Genomic DNA, 21,876 nt, shown 5'->3' with positions numbered 1-21,876 from the left:
ATCGACGACTACGCCTTCGAATAAATAGAAGCGGGGAGGGGATCGACGAGCGGACGTTTCCAGTTCCAACCCGAAAGTCGACGTTGGTCGCGACGACGCCGTCGATTCGCGTGGTTTGAGCTTTGGTCGACGAAGGACCCTGTCCAACGCGTTTGTGCTTAGAAAAGTAGTCAAGAAAAGGAGAAAGAGAAAGTCGGCGTGGGAATTTTCTCAGTACTCTCACCGATGGTCGCGTTTCGAGGGTAACTTTTCTCCGTGGACCGACTCCTTTCCGCGACTCGTTTTCTTAGGTTTGCCATGTCCGTTAAAGTATCGTCGAAAAAGGTATCGCGCGAGATCTAAACCCTGAGAGATGAAAATTCGCGTGCGATCGTCGGTCTTCTTCCGAGAAATCTGTTAAGCCAGGGAGTTCCAACTTGTAGCTCGCGAGTCATACGCGGCACCTTTCTGTTTAGGTCCTTCCCCTACTTTTAGACTTCATCGTTGTACGTATAGTATAACGTTTGGTCTTGTCTGCCATAGGCGTATTCCACATCTTCGGATCCGATAAAGATCGGTAAGAAAAAGCTGCCGCAAAATTGTCCTGGACCATAAACTTCGAGGTTAAATTTTCTTATTGCATCGAAAAAGTAGAATACAATGCAATCAGAAGAAATTTGACCTTGAAATTCAAGGTGAAGGAGAATTTTGCGGCACCGTTTTAATTACAGATGCAATTACATGGCAGCCAAGAAAACACATTCCTTTACACTCTGTACGTAGTAGAGGGAAGAGGTTCGTATAGTGGGGACCTTGCGGTTGTCGAAGGGGAATAAGTTGGAACTCCCTGTGTTAATCGGTTTGTTTCCGGGCGGATTCGTAAAAGTGTACCCTCTCTCTCGGCACGCAATAAATCGCGAGCATCGTGGCGTTCGCCGAGCTCGAGCAAGTAAAACACTTGGTATAAAAAAGAAAATTGACTTTATCGGAGAGTAAAACGGGCACGCCGATCGCGTCGATTCGATTGCGTGCCAATGCGTATAATATACAATAAATAGTCTACGGTAGAAAACGGTGCGGTGTTGTGCGCGACGCAGCTAAATATCGTAAGACCTCCGACCGCCTCGGGCTTGCTGGCCCTTCCATCCTCTTCCTTTCTACCTTCCTTCCTGCCGTTCTTCTTCGATCTACACGGTGTCTCGTTTCCGAACCGATTCGCGTCAAAATCGTTGTACAATGTCAACAACGTAGAAACTGTCTCGGAACGAAATCCTATCGAATCGATTACAATCAGAGCGATAGCGAACCGCGCGCGTACGCTCGAAGGCGACGACGCGGCAATATGTTCCTGGTCCAAAGGCGCTGAGTGCGAGAGTAATCACTAGACTGCGGATGTTTATGGAATTTTCAATTTTTCTAGGCAAATTTTCAGAAAGTGGAATCATGTAAAATGTTCTTTTCAGTGGTAGCAGTCTTCGTAGATCTGAAATAAATAAAAATCGTACTAAATTCTGTGGAATTTAATTTTCTAGCCTTTTTTGAAGCTATCCGCAGTCCAGCAATTACTCTTGCTCCTCGTTGAAACTCTTGCAAATTCGCCGGCCAAGAGACAAAGAGGACTGTTCGAAAAAGTACGGAGTTAGCGCGAATGGTTACCATTGGATCGAAATCTCTGTTCGCCGTCGCCGTCGAGCGTGTACGCGTTCTGCGTCACGAATTGCAATGTATGTACGCGCGAGCGCGTGTTCGTGTGTCGTTCAGCGGCGATACATTAGAAAAAACTGTCGACAGTTAAAACTTGTTCACGTTACGATAGAATATAGATTATGTTGGCTAATCGTTACTCTTTACGTAGTAAAAAATCCGTTAAGCTACACGGGTCTACGACAAAAGTGTATCAAATTCTTTCATCTTGTTTTCGTCCCTCCCATTTTCTCTCTCTCTCTCTCTCTCTCTCTCTCTCTCTCTCTCTTTCTCTCTAATAGACACCAGAGACAGTTGTTGTATACACGGATGTGGTATTCACGGGCCACGATCGGGCAGCAACGCCTCGTTCGCCCGTTAAAATAACTCGTTCGGTTTCCCGTTTGTTTCTCTCCCACTGGTAAAAAATCACACTACCGTTCCGATGTCGTTGATAAACAACCAATGATCTTATGATCGCCTCGACGTCGCCGGTGATTCGAGGTGAAGAAGCATCGTCGATCGTTCAAGTTTGAGCGTTGTTCGTCATGGCAGTTCGAGCGCTGTACGTGTTCTCCGCCGACAAGATGGAAGCGAGTTAGTCTCTTTAATCCTTCGAGCATCCGACGATGCACTGTGCGTATATTGTTTAACAACGTTAACAACGTTCCTTTCCTCGCTCTCCCCTCTTGGTTAGCTCCCTTGGAATCCACGAGTTATCCGCCTGCCGATAACTGCTCCTCGCAATCCCATTGGTCGTCGCTGAAGGCTACCACGGAGTGTACGCTGGCGACAAACGTCCGGTAACCATTTGGTCGAGGGGCGCGACGAGCGAGGACATCGCGCGCGTCCTCGCTAGTCGCGCTCCTCAAATCAGAATCCGAGTACGCTCGTAGCTATCTCGAAGGAGAAGCGAAACGTTCGTTCGGGAACGACATTCTTTCGAAAAATACAGGAGCGGATCCCTCGCGATATCTTCCCGATGATCTTCCTCCTGCCACGGGAAACCGTTCTCTTCGAGGAACAGTGGACGTTCGAGTCACGAGTTCGACTCGCGATCTTCGGTCGAAGGTAGCTGGAAGCGGAGGCAACGCGACCGGACTGTACGGTACCAGCCAGGCATTCTGTCGCTGCTCACATGTTGTACGCGACGTAAATGGGATCGAGTTGGTCCGCCAGGAAACCGTCCCGCAGGTGCATTCGTTGCTTCTCGCCGCGCGAGTTTATCGGGACCACTCCGGGATCCACCACCACCACCACGCCCACCACCAGGTGATGCTCCTCGAGAACGGCGCTGGTCACCAGGGCCACGAGGTCCAGAGCCTCGCTCTCGCTACCGTCGAGCTCCACCACGACTACCAGCAGGTTGGTCCACGTGAATACGGCGCTGCAAAATGGTACGGGGACACGTTTTTAGCGTTTTATACGATCTATTGAATCTATGGGAACTATCGAGAGCAGAGATCTTTTTAATATCTGTGTATTTCTGTACACGTGGTACGTGAAACTGTTGATTCCTGACTCGTTCACGTGCCACGTGTACAGGTGCATTCTAGTACACGTTCAATATCGCGATCTCTAATCGAGAGAGTCCCAGAGCTTTACTCACCATTCCGCGATCTTCTTGTGACACCTCATCACGCTGTTCTCGATGTCGATCGGATGGTACCGCATGCCCCTGAGCAGAATAGCCTCGTCCAAAGCGCCGACAACGAACACGGCGTCGTGCAACTCGGCGTCGCCGGGTACAAGATCCGCTTCCGCGGCGGACGTGTCCCCGGGAACGTCGCTGATCACCGATTGCTGTACGCTCTCGGTGCGTCTCAAGAAACCCAGGTAACCGGTCCTCGCGTACACTTCGTTCGTGTTCCCCGTGACCAGGCGAGCGTTGAAGTGATCCGCGTAGTCGCTTTCGTCTCCGTAAATCGTGAAGTAGCCGCTGGCGTTGTGAGCCGACTGCACCCAGATCTCGCCCAAGTGAGAATCTCCGCATTGTCCCTTCGTTTCTGGATTCGCGATGATCACTTTTACCCCGGGTAGCAACTTGCCCGATTCCATCAGGCACAGGGAGTGCGGGCTACCTCGTTCAACCAACGAGACCCGATCGTTTCGCAGTGCTCTGAGGTCCACGTACACTGTGGATGGTTCTGGACTGGACGCACCCTGTTTCAAAAGGCAAACGATGAATGTTGCGGTGAAAATTCGATTTTCGGTTTCCGGGTCGGTTTCCCTACCTGTAAGCAGATGGCCGTGTTCACTCTGCAACCGAACGAGGTGGACACCGCACGAGGACTGAGACCCAGAGCGGAGAAGAGCTTGCTGAAGCTCGTGGTGAGGGCGATTCGAGGTCTCTCCTCGGCCACGACCACGCACGTTCTCACGCAGGCTAAACTGACGCCCCGCGCCTTCAAAGCGTGAACAGAGGAGCCGAGACCCTTCGTGCAAAGCTCCATCACGCCGTACGAGCAAAACGTGTCTCTCACTCTGGACTGGCTAACGGCGGACAGCCACAGCGCCGGATTAGCTTCCACCTGCGAATCAGGAGCGTTTGGCATCGGTTGGAACAATACATACAACTCGTCGAAATTAGGCCGCAATTAGACTAGACCACTGGCGGCGCCACCGAATTGAAGGGCTTTAATATATATAATCGGCCACCGTAACAAGAAACGACGCGTTTATTCCCGCTGTCGATGCAAAGCTGTGCTATTGTAGAAGGAGAATGGCATCAAACGAACGATTCTTTTTCTTGCTCTTTTATTCAAAAAGAGGAGAGAAAATGCATATCCTTATAAAGGATTATATTATATTTTCGGTATTTTCGAATGTGAAAGTCGTCCTTTTACGATCTTCTAGCGTATTTAAAAGAAGACATACGTGGTATTGGTACAAAGATGCTGGTGGCGCAACTGGTGGCTTAGTCTAATACCCTATGCGCAAGTGGCCTAGTCCAATAACGGCTTTAGACGATGAATCGCAACGGAAAGAGACGAAACAAACCTCCGATGGCGGAATAAGAATGGAATGATGTCCGCTGTATATACTGCTCAAACACCACAGAGCGAATCCTAGTCCGGAGTACGGGTCCAAGCATAGGGCGATATGCCTCGACGGGTACAGTTCGCAGGCAAGTTTCATGGCACGGCACAGGGACGTCACCGCCGCGTGGGACATCTTTATTCCGGCAAGCATGCCCGTCGTCGAGACGCTGAAGTCCAGGTAAGCCAACATTTCCGCTGTCGGAGCTCGATACATAACAGGTAGCTTCTTCTTTGGCATGTCGTCCATATCGAGAATCGTCGGCCAGCTCTTTACTTCGATCACGTTGTTCGCCTCCTGCGTTCGGTCAATCAATCAGACGAATTCGTTGCCGCGTACCCATCGTGTAACAATAATTACTAGACTGCGGATGTTTATGCAATTTTTATTTTTTATAGACAAATTTTGAGAAAGTGGCATCAAATAGAATACTATATTTTTTTTCATGGAAACAACCTTTGTAGATACAAAACAAATAAAAATCGTACTGAATTCTATCGAATTTGATACTCTGGCATTTTTTAAAAATATCTATGAGCCATAAATGCATAAAGATGCGCAGTCTAATGATTACGATAACAACAACGGCAACAACGACAGGAGAAAGGTGGAGGAGAATGCGAAGGGGAAGGATAAAAAGAAGAACGAGACGCTACGTACCTTCGTTTTCAAGAGTTTCAGGATATTCTGATTGGTGAGCACGAGCACCGACTTACTAACGTCCACGATCATGCGAACGGTTGGCAGAGTGGTCTGGAGATTTTGGGGATGCGGCGGCCTGATGGTAACTGGCACTGCTCCAACGTACAGGCAGCCGTAGAACGCGCATATCAAGTCTGTACCAGGAGGGAATATCAATGCAACGTGATCTCCGGTATTGATTCGTCCGCGGTCCAACAACAGATTTCCGATTCGTTCGGCCTTCTTGTGCAGCTGCGAGCAGGACAGGGAAGTCGCGACCGCTCCCTTCGCGTTCAACGACGTGAATATCACGTGGTCGGAGGTGCTCACAGCTCGCCACCGTAGAATCTCCGAGATGAACTGATACTGAAATTCGATACATCGATTACGAACGCAAGCTTTTATCGGTTCCGCTTCGAAATCAATCGAACATATCGCCGGCCACATATGAAAACTACACATTGAAAAAATATGGTTATATTCCTAGAAGTTTCCCCTCTAAAATGAGCCCATTTTGTGGCTCCATTTTTCTCAAGGGCTCATTTTAGAGGAGAAACACTCTGGCCCCTCATCGAAAGAAACGTAAAACAAGAATTTGTTTAAATTTTTCGACGTTATAAAGTTGATTTTCGAGGTTAAAAAAATTATTTTGTGATAGTCCAATCCTTTCCGAATAAAACAAAAAAAATGTAGCTCAATCGGACAAACAGTTCCCGAGATAAAAATTCGTAAGTGAGGCCCGTTTTCGCCAAAATGGGCAAAAATTGAAAACTTCGAAGGCTTGCCATTTCTAAAAAAAATTCGAAACCGGCAAAATAATGACTTAAACCCCCCCTAATTTCACATGGACTACAACATATTTCGTTTAGAACAAAATCGACGACGGTGCCTGCAAAAAGTGATCGATTTGGCATGGAATGACCCTTAAATCGTTTCTTTCTCGCCTCCTGTGAAATTTACTTTTTCGGACTCGGGCAATTTTGATACGAGGCCGACGATATGCGAACACTTGGAACCAGCGCGCAGTGTACGAACCTTTTTAGCGTTATCGCTATCCTCGTCCAAGACGCCCATGTCCCGTCCTTGAGCGGAGGCCAGTCTGTTACCCTGAACAATGTTGCCCACCATCACACTGGCCGGACCAACGTCTGCAACAGAATCCCCCGCTACACGCCCCCGCACCTTTCCGTTAGTAAACCAACACAAACACTCAACCCAATAATGAGTAGCTCACACACTCTCCCCTGACTGAGGCCGGAATATCAAAGCTATAAAGGTTCGTGAAAGATGGTTGGTTCGTTATCGTCGGATGGCGGTTAAGCCACGTCCTTGTTACAGGCGTGCTCGGAGCATTCCGTGGATCGTACGTACTCGATTCAACCAAAAGAACGATGTAAAGAATAATAACCAACAACCCCGATACAAAGGGTAGAAAATAAACATAGTGTTGTTCTGTGCTGTTCGAGAGGTTACTGGTTACTGGTTACTGGTTACTAGGGATGTGATCAACTACCTTGCAAACAGGTTCGAACTTTGATTGATTGCATTCGAACTTTCTATAAGTATTATATGTACTTCGAAAAATAGAAATAGTACTCCTAAGTATACTCGAACCTATGCCAGATAGTTTCGAACCTTTTACAAGTAATACTTGCAAGTATTTATATTATTGTAGAATCTTGGTCGAACAGACTCGAAACTTTTCTGAATATCGTACCAGATATTCTCTGGTTTTTCTAATCATTATTTCTTTTACTTTGAAAATCAATTATGATGTCCTTTAATGCATAATTTAATTCGACATTTTATCAAAAATTGCACGTGTATATTTTTGTACAATGGCCACTTCTGTATCTTCGGAAAGAGTGTTTTCAAAAGCAAGGAATAGCATGAATAAAATAAGAAATAAGCTAAAACCAAGTATTGTAAATGACATATACTATTCTGAAATAGTTACGAATTTAATAAATAAAGTGCTTGAAACCCACTATGCAGTTCCAACTTCCAAGATTCGGGTACTATTTGTGAAAGATTCGACAAGTATCTTTTCAAAGCTTGCAAGATCTTATTCCGAGGTTCGATATCAGTTTCTATAAAATGAATACATTTCAAATATAATCATTGAAACTCGAAATCCATGAAATGAAACTTGGTTATTGAAATTGCCTCGGATTCGTGAGTATTGTATGTTGGACTTGATCCCATCCCTGCTGGTTACTGGTTACGCTCGGATGCGTCTCGGTTAGGCGACGCGAAATCGATCGCCGAAACGTTCTTACGATCGAGAACGGATAGAGCACCGTCGATGAGAGAGATATGTCGATTCATCGAACGATCTCGCGTCGCCGAACATACTCTATTCGTACCGTCTACCTACAGCCACAGGGACCACTACGGGGTGTTCGGAGCACAGCCAAAAGAAAGAAGAGCGAATAGAAAATAAATAGATGATAGATGATAAAAAATACATGCGAAGCATCGACCCTAAGCTGCAGAGGATGTGTCGACGACGATTTCGCGGCTCGATCTCGTTGTACTCGTTTTCGGAGCAATGGTGACGAGCCAAATCGAATCGGACCCGGACCTCGGCAGCGTTACAGGGTCAAGAAGTACTCGGTGATAGAGTAGTGAGGTGGGTTAACGTGGGATACATGATATGTAGCAAGAGACGGTTATATACTTTGTACATTTGTGCCAAGTTGCTAAAAAAGCCTACCGACGACTATAACTCCGGCAGAGAAGCGCAAAGTGTTACGTTCCTTCGCGTTAGTCGGGGAGTCGCGACACCCGATTCGAATCGAATCGGATCGAATTCGAGCGATCGCTTTCATTCATTCTCTCATTGATCATTCCCATAATAAAATGGTCGAGCGACGCGATCCAAGGAACCGGTGCGGAAGAGCAGGATCACCTTTCCATTTTTCTCGAGGAATCTTTCCCGCGACTGATCTCGGACCGCTGTCTCTCGCACCGGTTCCTTGGATCCTCCGCTTCGGTCGGCTTGCGCAGAAAATAAAGAAAGAAACGTGGAAACGTTATAATAACCACAAGAGCAAAAAGAGCGTATATAAATCCTTGTACTTGCTGACATTCATGTAAATTCATTGACGATTCATTGGTCGGTGAATTTCGATCGGTATACCTGTGCGGTGTTCGGTTTCGGGGGCATAGTACTCGCGGGTGAACGCGCGACCGCTTACCTGAATGGACTTCGCGTGGTTTCGGTAGATTGGTAACGCAAGTGTGCGGACAAAGCAGAACATTAGCCGGGTGTAGGGTACCCTCTAGAAAACGTCGTTTCGTTTCGGATAGGTGTATACCACCGAGCGGCGTCTTTGGTAAATAATTGGGTGGCACCAGCGCCAGACAGTAGATCCCAACGGCGTGGATCGAATCCACCGCTTGGAGAACTCGCGACATCCATTGGAAACTCTGCAAAAAAGTAGAATCCCTGTAAATGTTTACCCGCGCTCGAAAGGTTCGGCTGGCAACCGCTAGGGGTGGGCGGGTACCCGAAGTTGAAGTCGGGAAATCTATGACGTTAGGGTCTTCGGACAATAAAAATTGTCAGGTAGCTGCCCACTCGTAGCAACCGCGCAACATAAAAGGGCTCACCTCTTCTTCGCTGCAATCCGGTCGTTGTTCCGCGACCACGCATATTCTCTCGTCTCTCAGCACTCGTACGCTAAACACGGCGATTCTCCCACGGTAAATAAACTTCATAGGCTCCACGGCCAGAACGGTAGCGATGATATCGTCGGCGTTGTGCTTTCTGCCGGTGACGGTCATAAGACCGTCGCGAGACCCGCAGACGAACACCAGACCGCCCGGACCGAGAAAGCCCAACAAACCGGACCGCGTGTATTCCACGTCGCCGAGGGGACTACTGTCGGCTTGCAACGGAGACACCTTGAACGTGTTGTTGGTTAGTCCTTGCAGTCCCCAGTACTGGTTCCCGGTCGCCGAACTGTGCACGCAAATCTCGCCCACTTCGTCGGTCTTGCAGATGAACGGTTGTCCTTCCATTTTGATCACGACCACGATACCTTTGCGAGGAAATTGATACACGGTCTCACAGAGACGGAACAAGATAAACATAGATTTTTGAAGGTGTCGAGGCAAACTTACTCCCTGGCATCACTTGACCGCAGTCCTGAAGCGTTAACGACGTCAGCGAATTTTCTTGATCCACTCTGACCACCCCGTAGCTCAGTCCGGACATGGAGAGCACGCCACGGCCGGTGGCATTCACGCCAGCCCGACCCGGTCTCCTAACGGAGACGGTTAGGGCCTCGCTGGAGGACGCGCACGGGCACACGGCGTCTGGTCGCAATCCTTTCGACTGGAATACCGAGAGGAACTGATCGCAGGAGGATAAAGACCATGGATTCGCCCCGTCGGCTACCAGCAGCAACCTCAACGACGACAACGAGATGTCTTTGTGGTCCTTCGTGGCGAGGAGACCCCAATGAAGATCTCGCGACTTCACCACGGCCACGCTGGCCCGGTGTTTCGTGATCATCTGCATCCAACTAGCGGGATTCACTTTCATCAGAGCGTACGGGATGAAGATGACGTGCATCCCGTTCAGGACGCTGGTCAGGGTGCTGTGCCAGAGACCGACCTCCCGCTTAAAGTCCAAAACGCAAACCGCGTTCTCGCCCTCCGTGTAGCCGCAGGCCTGCGTCAACGCCCCGCAATGCGTCAACATCGCCGATCTGGAATCAAAGACACGACAGTGATCAAGTTAACCTTTAACTATCCGCGCCCTGAATTTTCACGTAACTACTCGCGCGGTGTATTCAGTACACCACATGTATCACTGTGTGACTGAGTATGTACTGTGCGGAGCACGAGAGAAAACTAGCGGGCAGGGAAGGGGTTAAGAAGATTGCCTTTGCGTTCCTCTTGCCCCCGTTCCCCTCCCGCTAGTTTTCTCTCGTGCTCTGGACAGTACATATATGTTATTGTATTGGTGTACTTTTTACACCAGCGCGGGTAGTTAAAGGTTAATTCTATGAAAATAAAAAAGAACCATGAACGGATACCTGGTCACCGTCACTCCCATCACCGAGCCATCCTTGTCGGTGGTGTACTCGATGTACGCCGGGGTGTCGTCGGTTAACCGCGGGGGAGGTAGCCAATCTTTGGGTGTCTTGCCCAAGTGTCCTGTCACGAACCAGTGAAGCTTCGGCCAGCCTTTGAACGCTACCACTTCGCCAGCCGCGGTCTTTGGCAAGCCTTTTAGACAGGCCTCGCTGGTCAACGCCACCTGGAGATATCGCGTCGGTTTTATTAAATTTGTCATTTAGCGAAAAGCGGCGAGCGAGAAACATGGGAAATTAATGTCTCACCTGAATGCCGCAGCTTCCCAGAAGGAAGCCGATCTGCTGCGAGCCCGCGTCCCGGCGCGTCAGGGGTACCTCTATCGGCACTGGTACGATTCCAGCTTGAAGGCAACCGTAAAAGGCGCACATGAAGCTGATAGGATCGTTGTTCGGATAAACCAGGGCGATTCTGTCGCCGGGCTTCAGACAGCAATCGCCTCCACGACTCAGAGCCTTGTTCAGCAACGTGTAAGCTATTTTGTGGGAGCGACTCAAGAGCTTCCCGTAAGTCAGCGTCACGCAAAACTTGCCGTTCGGATCGAGAACCGTCGCGACCGGCGCTTTGCACGTCGACGAGCCGTACCTGAATGAAAACAACATGGTTACCAAAAGTCGAAGGGTTTCAAAGATGGGGTTTTTCAGTTGTCAACATCGCTAGATAAAAGATCAATCTAGGCCGCAAACGCCCTCGAAAAAGTCCTACTTTTACGTTCACGAGGCGTAATTTCCATTATTTGGAAGCATAAAGCTGCGCATGTAGCTATTTTCACAAAGCCGATTTAGCTCTTGATAAAGCTAAAAAGTAGGACTTTTTAGATTGATCTTTTGTTTAACGTTTAATTGCACCCTTGCAATCCTAGAAATCCTAGAGTCTGCCCCCCTCCTAATCGCCGGTTCTAGATTTAATTTGATTTCGACCCGATTCGTAGGTAGCAGGTATAACTCTGACCTTTGAATAGCGGCCTCGAGCGACCTTGGAAGTCCGGCGGCCACCGAGGTTGCCTCGCCGATCGCGGAGGTCATGGATCCGCCCTCGGGTTTCGGGGCGTTCGGGTCCTTCGGATTGGCTGCGATTTCCAGCTCGATGTCGTCGTCTTCGTAGAACTCGGGCAGCGGTCGTCGCTTCGGCCGCTTCAGGGTGTTGAGAAGCTGTTGGATCTTTGCGGACACTTTCCATCGGCCGGTGGTCCCGGTGTTGTTTTGATCTTCGACCCCGTGATACCGATTCACGCGGTCGGCGCCCGGCCGCCTGGTCGACTGTTGCGCGGCCGGCGTGTTGCTCGTGTGCGTCACGTCCGGTGGTTGGATGTTGCAGTAGGCATGGGGCGTGTACTCCGCGATGTCCGTGATGTCCGCGCCAGGAGGTCTCCTGGCCGGTGGTCTCGGAGGTGGAGGCGTATCCCGCGCCGAACCGGTGCTGCTCGTGTCCGACAATCCTGTGCCTAAAACACCAAGCTAAAGTCTTGGACCGACGATCGACGAGCAACGAGCTGCGCCTCCGAAAGCAACCGGGACCGGTTGCCGTCTATGCGTTTCGAGTGGACGCAAATGCGTTTGTCGTTCGCCATTTACCGTATACTCGTATACTCGTATACCGATAGCGTCGGGGAGTACGCAGCGAAAAACGGACACGCGTCTACAAATCCAGCTCTGACGGCGAATTCAAAGAATAACGGCGAGGTTGCGTTCCGTTCGCTACCCGGAAGTAGCGGTAGCCCAAGAAAAATCATTGATAGCGGCGAACGTCTCCGGCGATTGTCCGTTCCGGCGGCTGAGCCTCAACAGCAAATCCGCATTAAAGGGGTAGACTCGTCTTTCCAGGATTGCAACTCCTTTCGCGATAATGGAAAGATGGGGCTTTTCAGTAGTCAAAAGCGCTAGATAAAGGATCAATCTAGGCCGCGATCGCCCTCGAATGTCCGATTTTCACGTTTACAACGCGTAATTTCAGTAATTTCCATTATTCGGAAGCATACACCTGCGCATTTAGATATTTTCATAGAGCTGCGACGGCTACATGCTGCCGAATAATGCACATTACACCTTGTCAACGTAAAAATAGGACTGTTCAGGATGATTGTGGCCTAGATTGATCTTTTATCTAAAGGCCACGAACAGGACTTGCACTAAAACTGGTTACACACACTTTAAATCAGAATAACTTTTCTTATGAATGGACCAAACGTATTTTTAACATAAAATAGAAAAGAGATTGATCTTTCATCTAGCGCTATTGACTACTGAGAAACCCCAGCTTGCATTATCGAGAAATGAGAAGGGCATCAATTCCGCACCCTTGCAATCCTGGAAAAACGAGTCTACCCTCTTAACGACAGGCGATAAACCGAAACCAATTGGCGCGGCGCGGCGCGGAGCAGAGCGACGATTAAACGGAATGATGGCGCGCACGCGGCTAAAGTCGCGACGACCAGTTACGTAGCGTCGCGTTCTCCCGCAGATGCAAATAAGAGAAGCCAAGCGAATTTACGACGGACAAGCGGTCGCGAATCAAGGTGCGCACGGATAAAATGAGATTCGAAAGTTATACCCGTCGGACCACCGGCGCCGGGGCTCTCCTCGGTGACCACGCTGTCCTCGTCGCTGCTGGACTCGCCACTGTCACGACGCTCCCTGTCCGGACTCCTGGCCATCACGGAGGTCCTCTTCGACGGCATCGGTAGCGAAGGCTTCGGCCGACCCTGCATCGCTGCCAAAGCCTGCTGTACCGCCTCCTGCCGCACCTCTGTGCAATCAATGCCCAACCATCAGCAAATCTCAACGTCGAAACGCCTCTAGTGCTTGCGAGCTTTCGAGCTTTCGAGCGTCAGAGCGACCGTACAAAGTACACATCCCACGCGAGATTCTATTCTCCGGTGTACGCTCGGCTCGCACCTTGGACGTCGAGTCCAGGCTCGAATCCTGTTGCACGCTACATTCTCTACGAGGAGCAAAGCCTGGCTACTAGGGTGGAACTTAGCTATATCTGTTGACATTCTTTTCACGTCGCCCTCTAAAATTGTATCATTCGATAAGATAATAATGTTCATGTTCTTGTGAATATACAGGGTGTCCTGCTGAAGTGAGATCAGCAGGATATCTCGGAAGACGTTGTCGTTGACAAAAAAAAGTGTGCCTACAAAAGTTGTTTGGTATGACGGGCTACATTACGTAGTATTAATTGTTTTCTTGTGGGTGGAGTGGTGGAGGACATTTCAAGGTCACCTTGATTTTTTTAAAATCAAGGTACAAAAAATAAGGTCCACCCTGCTGGCTACTCGACTACTCGACTACTCGACTACTCAACTACTCGACTACTCGGTCCGCACCGTTGCGCGTTGGTTCAGTCAGTTTCAGTAAAGTTTCAAGTAGCTTGCTGGCCGAGGAATCTCGAACGCGTTCGCTGCTACGAAATTGCTGCCGTCATCGTGCACTGTTTCAAGCGACGCGACGATTTTCGATCAAGCAAATTTATGGCTGTACGCGATCGACGCTTCCCCGACGGAAGGGAAAAACCAACGTTTCGGTATCTGCTCGAATCTGGACGGCGACGCAACAGCGGACGCGTTCGGATGCTCAACGGTCCCGTAAATCGAGGCTCGCCGCGCGCGTCCAGGAACAATTTATTCCGGAATTTTTCAGGAAAGCAGCGCCGCGGCGAATTATCATATCCCCGTGGCTGCACGCGACTGCGCAGCACGGACCCTGCGTGATCGCGCGAGTGCCTCCCGCAAGAAACCGCGTCTCGATCTTGCCCGATGTCGAAATAACGATACGAATAAGCGCGGTGGCGACCGGAAATGCCGCGATTCGCTGACCGAATCCAACCGCGGCTCTTATCGCGATTCTCTCTGTATATTTTCCATCGACGTTGCTTTCTTTTCGGTTTCTAATCTTTACATGTGTAGCCGTTCTGAACGAGCGAAAATGATCAAGCATTCTAATGTCTTGCTCAGGGACCAAAGATAACAGTTATTCTAAAATTGTCTACGATAAAAATCATTAAAAAAAAGGTCGATTGTTATTGAAATTTAAGATAATGTACACAAAATATTAAGAAAAAAATTCGAGGAACAAAATGATTGAAAAAAATATCGATCTTTATACTTTTTGGTTACGAATAACAGTTATTAGTAGGCTGCGGATTTTATGCATTTATGAGAAAAATGGGTAAGCACAATTTAAAGCTGTGGACATAATAAAACGATTTAAAAGACATCACAGAAATTGGCTTCAGCTTAATCAGCTTATTAAAAGAAGAAAGAAATTTTTATTTGGCTCCTGCATCTTACAATTAATACAAACATTTTCTATTTTGCATAAAGATCCGCAGTCTAGTTATTAGTGGCCAAAAAATTGGATCCTCCTCGATAACTGTTGTCGAAGGAGAAAACCTGTTTCGATTGCTCACAGCAGTTATCGATGAGAGAAGTTCATTTCGATCGTTCATAACAGTTATCGATGATCGAATTTCTTTTCACTTGTTCATAATAATTATTGACGAGAAAATTCACATTTTGGTTGATTATTTAATTATTGAGTTGTCTATCCTTTTTCGGATAGAGCAAGCCTAAAATTCATTGAGGAGGTTTCGTACAACAAGACGAATCAACAGACCATAAGAACAACACAAAATCTGTTTGCTTTTCACATTAAATTTTGATTGTAGCAATTAATTTTACGAATAAAAAATTTCTGAAATAACTGATTGTCTACCATTTGAAAGTTGTACTATTTAATAATAGCCATTACCAATTTTTTTCATCGATAACTGTTATGAGCGATCGAAATGAACTTCCCTCGTTGATAACTGTTATAAGCGATCTAAATGAATTTCTCTCAACGGTAACATTTACCAACAAGAGAACAAATTTTCGTTTACTTATAATCGTTGTTTGTAACCAATACGATTTCAGTCGATGAAATACTTGTTTCTTTTTGGTTATAATAGTTATGGTCCCTGGTCTTGCTTTGTGGGAATCCGCTGGATACGAATGGGTCTCCAATTGAACCAGAATTTCCGTTCGAAAATCTGAGGTAGAAATATGTAGCGATACGTCGAGTAAGGAGCAAGGATGATTTAAATCACCCTCGTAAAGATGTGAACCTACAACCTACGAACACCATTGATCATCCGAACTGGCAACTATATGTATAGTTGTATTGCCCCATCCACCATACCGCGCGCTGGGGCGTATGGCGTATACAGTGTACGGCGTAAAGCGTACCGCATATGTATCGTACGTCGGACCGAATTACTTTCATTTTTATTTCCCGAACTGTGAAAACCTCCGCGGAAACGGTGGGCTGTGGTTAGAACGTGAAACGAAACGAAACAAAGCGAGACGAGCCGTACAATCGCTACTTCGGCAATTTTCGTTTTGAAATTCGAATACATATGTTGCTCGACGAATTTCACCACAGTGCGAGAATACACGACCCAAGACATTCGACGACGTACAATCTTCCCAAGCATATGTTTGCGGTCAAATCTGTGGTTGTAAGGAGAAACGCCATATGTCACAATCTCAAAAAATTTCAGTTTACGCAATAATTGAAAGGAAGTTATGGAAACAAATTCCATAACTAAGCACGTGCGAACAATTAATTTACGGGCCAGTCGGACAGAACCTTACTACCCTGGTTTTGAGTCCAGTATTTTCCAAAAAGCTAACATACTGGATACAAAACCAGGGTAATAATATAGTATCCAGTATTTTCCAAAAAAATAAAATACCGGATACAAAACAAGGGTGATAAGGACCCCAAGTGTCCGACTTTGATTTTGATAATTTTTTGTGGCGTAATGGTATACGGATCCCTAATTATGTATGCAAAATATCAGGTGTAGTTACTCAATAGTTTTAAAGATATAAAAAATTGAACTTTCACGCAACCTGCTTACACGGCTAGTGGATGAAAGTATGAAACTTTGATTGTTTATATCTTTAAAACTATTGAGTAACTGCACCTGATATTTTGCATCCATAATTAGGGATCCATGTAATATCATCTCACAAAAAATTATCAAAATCGAAGTCGGACACTTGGGGCCTTCCCAGCAATATCTCGAAAGTGGAAGCTTGTGACACGCGGCGTTCTTCATTACACCCGCAGCGATATTGATTCGGTTCCTTCGTCTACAATGCACCGATTGCTTGGAGATGGTGCGCAAGGATGATTCTCGAGCGGACGGCGACTCGTCTTTCTCGAGCAACGCTCGTCCTCTTCGACCGGTAACGGTGTAGTGCCAGGCCTCTAGACGTTTAGACTCGCGACTCGAAATACATCAAGTTTCTACGCGCGGACTTTTACGCGCCGAACGGAGAACCGTTCGTTTTTCGTTCCGTTCTGGCGAGCACCGCGCGAGAGAAGATACCGGGTTCGAATCAAGCAAGATCTCCACCGTCTACGGCCGATTTTCATTTCTTACGTCGACGTAAGCTTTCGAACGCGAAAAAAAAGGAAAATTCACTTCGACGATTAAACACGTTACACAGACCGCTTTCCGATCTTGAGGATTGTTGATTCGACGTTGAAACGAAAACGAAAGAAACGAAAATATGAAGAGACAAACAAAAATGACGTGGAAAAAAAAAGGATGATTGAAGCAGCCAGTTTTTTTAAACTTTCCACGAAAATTTATACATCGATTCCGTGGCGACAATTGTTCGGGAAAGGTTCCGCGGGAAGAAACATTGGAACGCCGATCGAGCGATCGAGGGAAACAACACGGAAATGAATTTTGTGCCGGCAGGTGGGAGAGGTGGAGTGTTCGTGCAATTACAGGCAGCATTCCGAATCGACGATCTCTTACGGTGATCGATGCATTATTCCCGGGAAAAGCAGCTGGTTCGTTTGTCCGGCGGCAATCGCTGCGCGACTAGCTGCTTCCGAGACTCGAAAAGTCGAGGAGTCGATCGAGGGGAAGTCGTGGAATCGGAGGAGCGCGAATGTCGCGCAGGGGAGGAAACGTTTCATCAGAGCAGAAAGCACTCGCGCGCCGAAAGCACATTCCTCGCACTCGCGGACCACATTTCCGCGCGGCGAGCTAATCGAGCTTAATGCCGAGCGATTACTCGGATCGCGGGTCGCGATTTCCGAGCGAGTCCGAGCGAACCGATCACGATTTCACATTCATCTTTGCCGAGGAACCTCTTTAAATCGCGACTTAATTAGCCGACGACGGACTCTCGATCGATTAGCGGTAGATTCTTTTTATGAGAAAGGTAAAATCTGCTTTTAATCGTTTCTCTTCCCACTTTCTGCGTCAACCGTTGCGTTTACATCGGTCGAGAGTCCGTCGCGTCTGGTTTACAGGGTTGCTGAGGAAACCCTTGAACACCGACGGCCTCTTTATCAATTCTACCATAAAATCTGAATATCTTGAAGCGTCCTCGCTCCAGCAAGACGAGAAGAGGAGAGGGATAGCAGAGGTAAAGAAGGCGAGGCGAGGCGAGGCACACATCTTCTAAAATCATCCCGCACCGAAGTAGAATCGGGCGACTATGAAATCCGCGCGCGAACAAATGATTAAATTTAAACGAGACGTCTCCGGACTCGAAACAAACCATTTCAAAAATATTGTACGTCGTGAATCATCTGGAAAAAAACGCGACGAGAGTGAAGTGGGACATAATCGACATCGTTGTCGTCCACGACACGAGAGAAAAAAGAAACTCGGGGACGATATGGACGAGCGCGTAATCGGAGGGGAATTGCGTCCGAGAAAAACAAGCCCGCCTACGACCGCAAGAAACGAGAGAAAGAAAGAAAGTGGAAGAAGGAAAGAGCTACTTTGGCAGTTCGCAGGACGAAGCCGGCACTGCGACGTGCTGCACGGTTTAAGGCTCTCCTCTATACGTTGAATAAGTAGACGTTAAAAGCGTGCATACGAGGCATAGCCGGCGTCGTCCGAGAGGGTTAAGGACCCGTTAAACGGTTCTTTCTGTTTTCTTTTCCGTGGCTTATTTATCGTCGCGCGGTCGCACTCGGGCTCGCGTTCGCGCTCGCTCTCGCTCTCGCTCTCGGACCGTTTGATCGTCCAGCTGTGATGTACTCACCGGAATGATAGCGGCTCTCATTGCGCGTGAGTCTGCGATTGCCGCGTCTCGCAGCCGCCGAGTTCGAGTTCCCGGTGTTTCCGGTCGAGCCGCCAGATCCCGGGGGACTAGCGATCCCGCCAGGTACTAGCCGGCCTCCTGCATGCAACACAACAACAACAACAACGCCACATAGACAGAGAAAGGAGCTCTACGAGGATCGGCGGGTTACTCGGTCTCGGTCCTCTTTATACTCTATATGTACTCTATATGTACTCTATATTCTATAATGTATATTCTATATTCTATATGCTATAGTCTAGGTTCTATATTCTCTGTTTTCTATACTCTAGAATCTAGAAATATATTTATACTTTCTACAGCCGTTATATCCTCTGTACTTTATACCGTCGACGCTTTTATCCTACTAACGAGCCGGGCCTTGAGAAACGATACTTCGGGGCTACATCGGGCTTTCGAGCGGTGCAACTTGTACGCGGTGTATAAAAAGTAATGGTCATCCGACGTAAGGGTCAATCTACAACTCTGGATCGGTGGACATTTGTAAATGAAACTTGCCGCAGAATTCTTTATAACGAAGAAAATTCTTGCTAAAGTTTGTTTTTGCATCAACACCTTTCGCAGTCGTCGGAACGAGAAAAATTTTGAAAGAAGCCACACATGTCGCAAACAAATAGTTATCGAGATATAAGCTGTTGAAGTTCTTGCAAAATTTTACTATGTAGAACAGGCATGTTAAACTCTTTTACCACCAAAGGCCTCATTAAGTGTTATAAATTCATTCGAGGGCCGCAATAGAAAAATGCAGACTCGAAATAAAAAATAATATAAATTATATAAATTCATAAAATATATAGTTTAATCGAAATAAATAAATAAATAATTTTAAATATTCTCAATGGGTGAAATTGATTTTCAGAAAGATGAAATTTACTTGCGAATGGTGAATTTGCAGTGTAAAACCTTTTGATCCGAATGGGCAGGGAGACGATCACTTGGTACGGTTTCGTTTGTCTCGAGTCGCGCACACGATTATGTTCTGTCTCATTAACACGGTCGGGTGGAATGTAGTAGTGGGCTTTTGTCTATACTCTATACGTATAACTCCACATAATAAAATTTTGTAAAAACTATAACAGCTTATATCTCGATAACTATTTTTGTGCGACATGTGGATTCTTTCAAACTTCTTCTCTTCTGGATGAGTGGAAGGTGTTGATGTAAAACACAACTTTACCAACAATTTTGCGGCAAGTTTCTCTTACAAATGTCCACCGATCCAGAGGTGCAGATTCACCCCTAGAACAGGGACCGAATCTCTCTTCCGGATCGAAGGAAAACTGACGGAAAGACGCAAAACTTGCTATACAAGAGATTAGAAGAGAGACACACACACTCCTTTTCTCTCACACACATACACGCCCTTCCTCTCTCCGTTTACAACTACTCTTTTCTATCTCCGTTGCTCCGCTTGTCTCGAATAGTCTCGACTCGTCTCGAAGGGAGCGCAACCTACTCCGGCCGGCCGCAATGAATTTCAATAGAATCGTTTCTTTAGGCGCGGTTCGAATGTCGTAGCGACGATCGGTCGTTCCACCTTCGGAAGCTGCGACGACTACGACGATTTCAGTTTTATCGATTGTGTCCGCAGTTCTCTGTGGCGTGGAGAGGGGTCGGACGAGGAGGTGGGTCTGTGAGAAGCGATTCGCGATTCTGTGTTCCCCTCACCGACCAGGTACTTCTTTTCCTAACCTTTTTATTCGTTTAGTTCTTGAAGCTACAAATAGATACAAATCTCCAGTTATTTTTTTATTAGAAAAATGTCGCGTCCGCGCACGGTCCGCGATGAATTACTTCACGTTGTATCACGATCAACGACCTATATTTTATTACCACGCTTCTATTAACTTGCCGTGTTGTTGTATGCGTCAAATCTTGTAATCGAATTTTAAACCTCTTCCCATAGTCCAATCTTGCTGAAATTTTCTATACACACTTGCTTCCGATGACAATAAAAATAGAAAATGAAATATGTAAAAAGAACTTTTCGAAAACCACGCTTATATTAACACTTTACCTACCGGAAGCCTATTAATAGGACTTTCAATCATTGTGCTGTACCAACAGAAATCATAGAAACTTTCTTTTACATTGCGATCTTCAATGAAACCATTAGATGACGTTATTGAGGGTGATTTGTTAGTTTTCAAAGAAAATTGCTGTTGCTATGAAAGGTTACATTAAAAAGTGTTTAGCCATGTACCGTAGATTTTTCAAAATTATGCAATAATCACCGGTAATGTGTTAAAATGCTCTAAAAAGGAGAAAATAATTTTTGTCCTGGCTCTTGGGGCTAATAATCAACAAATGATTATTAATATTTTACCCCAAAATTTTAAGCGATTAGTTCTAAACTTCTTCTGTGATAAAATCAGTGTCGCTTTTATTTTTATAGTCGCTAATGTCATTTTATTTAAATTTACACTAAACTTTTCTATCTATTCCGACACTGATTTGATAACAGAAGAAATTTCGAACCAATTGCTTAAAATTTTGGGGAAAAATATTATCAATAATTCAACTGGACTCGGTATTTTATGGAGAATCAGGAAAAAATTATGTCCTCCTTTTTATCTTTCTATCTTTTTATATTTTTTAAATATATCCCTTGGCATTTTATCGAGCCACGAGGGAGGGAGTCTTAGCTGAAATGTCCCAGGACTCTCGAGTCACGTGAACAGGACAATCTCGAGTCAGCCGAAGGTGGAACAATCGGTCCCGACTAATCGTAAGTCGAACTATAAGAGTATTCGAGGACATTCGAGGTGTAAAAGCGTCTCCGCTCGAGTCGGTACGCGCCGAGTCGGGGATAGCAAGCAAGCCAACTACGGTCGAGAAGCACGCGTCAACCTCTTCGAATTCTGTAGTTCCGCACCGAAGCGAAGCGAAGAGAACGCGATGAGGTTGAATCGAGCGTGCGCTACGGATGAAAATGACGTACGGATTATGGATCACCGAGATTAATTACAGGGATGAATCGTGAAACGCGTGACGATGGTGGGTCGAGCTACAAATCGTCCCGATCCCGCGATCCTCTGCGAACGAATCTTTCGAGACAGAGTCGAACGAGTCCCGCGGCCCGGGACGAACAAAATTCCTAAAATGAAGGAAGAGGATAGAGGAGCACACAACCAACAAAATCCACTAGTCGATGGCAGTTCGATATGGTTTCTGTACAGTACACGATATATCAATCTACGTGCGTGGATCGTGATCTAAACCGTGCACACTCGCGACAAATGATCGGCGGTCCAGACACAAATTCC

General features: G+C 46.9%; 1 protein-coding gene across 8 annotated transcripts in view; it reads right to left on the bottom strand.

Annotated features, from left to right (window-relative positions):
- Nucleotides 1-715: 715 nt before the first annotated feature.
- Nucleotides 716-21,876, bottom strand: part of Dip2 (disco-interacting protein 2) — a 37,305-nt gene continuing 16,144 nt past the window's right edge. For 4 of the 8 annotated variants that reach the window (XM_076430679.1, XM_076430680.1, XM_076430681.1 and 1 more), the window contains 14 exons: nt 18,551-18,688; nt 13,039-13,233; nt 11,440-11,932; nt 10,737-11,073; nt 10,431-10,654; nt 9,511-10,100; nt 8,998-9,428; nt 8,583-8,814; nt 6,418-6,548; nt 5,362-5,748; nt 4,663-4,998; nt 3,897-4,193; nt 3,272-3,825; nt 716-3,049 (listed from right to left, as the gene is read on the bottom strand). In XM_076430679.1, the coding sequence (XP_076286794.1) occupies nt 2,797-3,049; nt 3,272-3,825; nt 3,897-4,193; nt 4,663-4,998; nt 5,362-5,748; nt 6,418-6,548; nt 8,583-8,814; nt 8,998-9,428; nt 9,511-10,100; nt 10,431-10,654; nt 10,737-11,073; nt 11,440-11,932; nt 13,039-13,233; nt 18,551-18,688 (4,598 nt within the window). In that variant the 3' untranslated portion in view covers nt 716-2,796. The remainder of the gene's footprint in view (nt 3,050-3,271; nt 3,826-3,896; nt 4,194-4,662; nt 4,999-5,361; nt 5,749-6,417; nt 6,549-8,582; nt 8,815-8,997; nt 9,429-9,510; nt 10,101-10,430; nt 10,655-10,736; nt 11,074-11,439; nt 11,933-13,038; nt 13,234-18,550; nt 18,689-21,876) is intronic. The other 4 variants (XM_076430683.1, XM_076430685.1, XM_076430682.1 and 1 more) reach the window with 3 other exon arrangements.

Source organism: Lasioglossum baleicum, chromosome 9 (assembly GCF_051020765.1).
Source record: "Lasioglossum baleicum chromosome 9, iyLasBale1, whole genome shotgun sequence".
NCBI classification, from domain to species: domain Eukaryota; kingdom Metazoa; phylum Arthropoda; class Insecta; order Hymenoptera; family Halictidae; genus Lasioglossum; species Lasioglossum baleicum.
The sequence above is the reverse complement of the archived record's forward strand: the minus strand, read 5'-3'. Positions and strand labels throughout refer to the sequence as shown.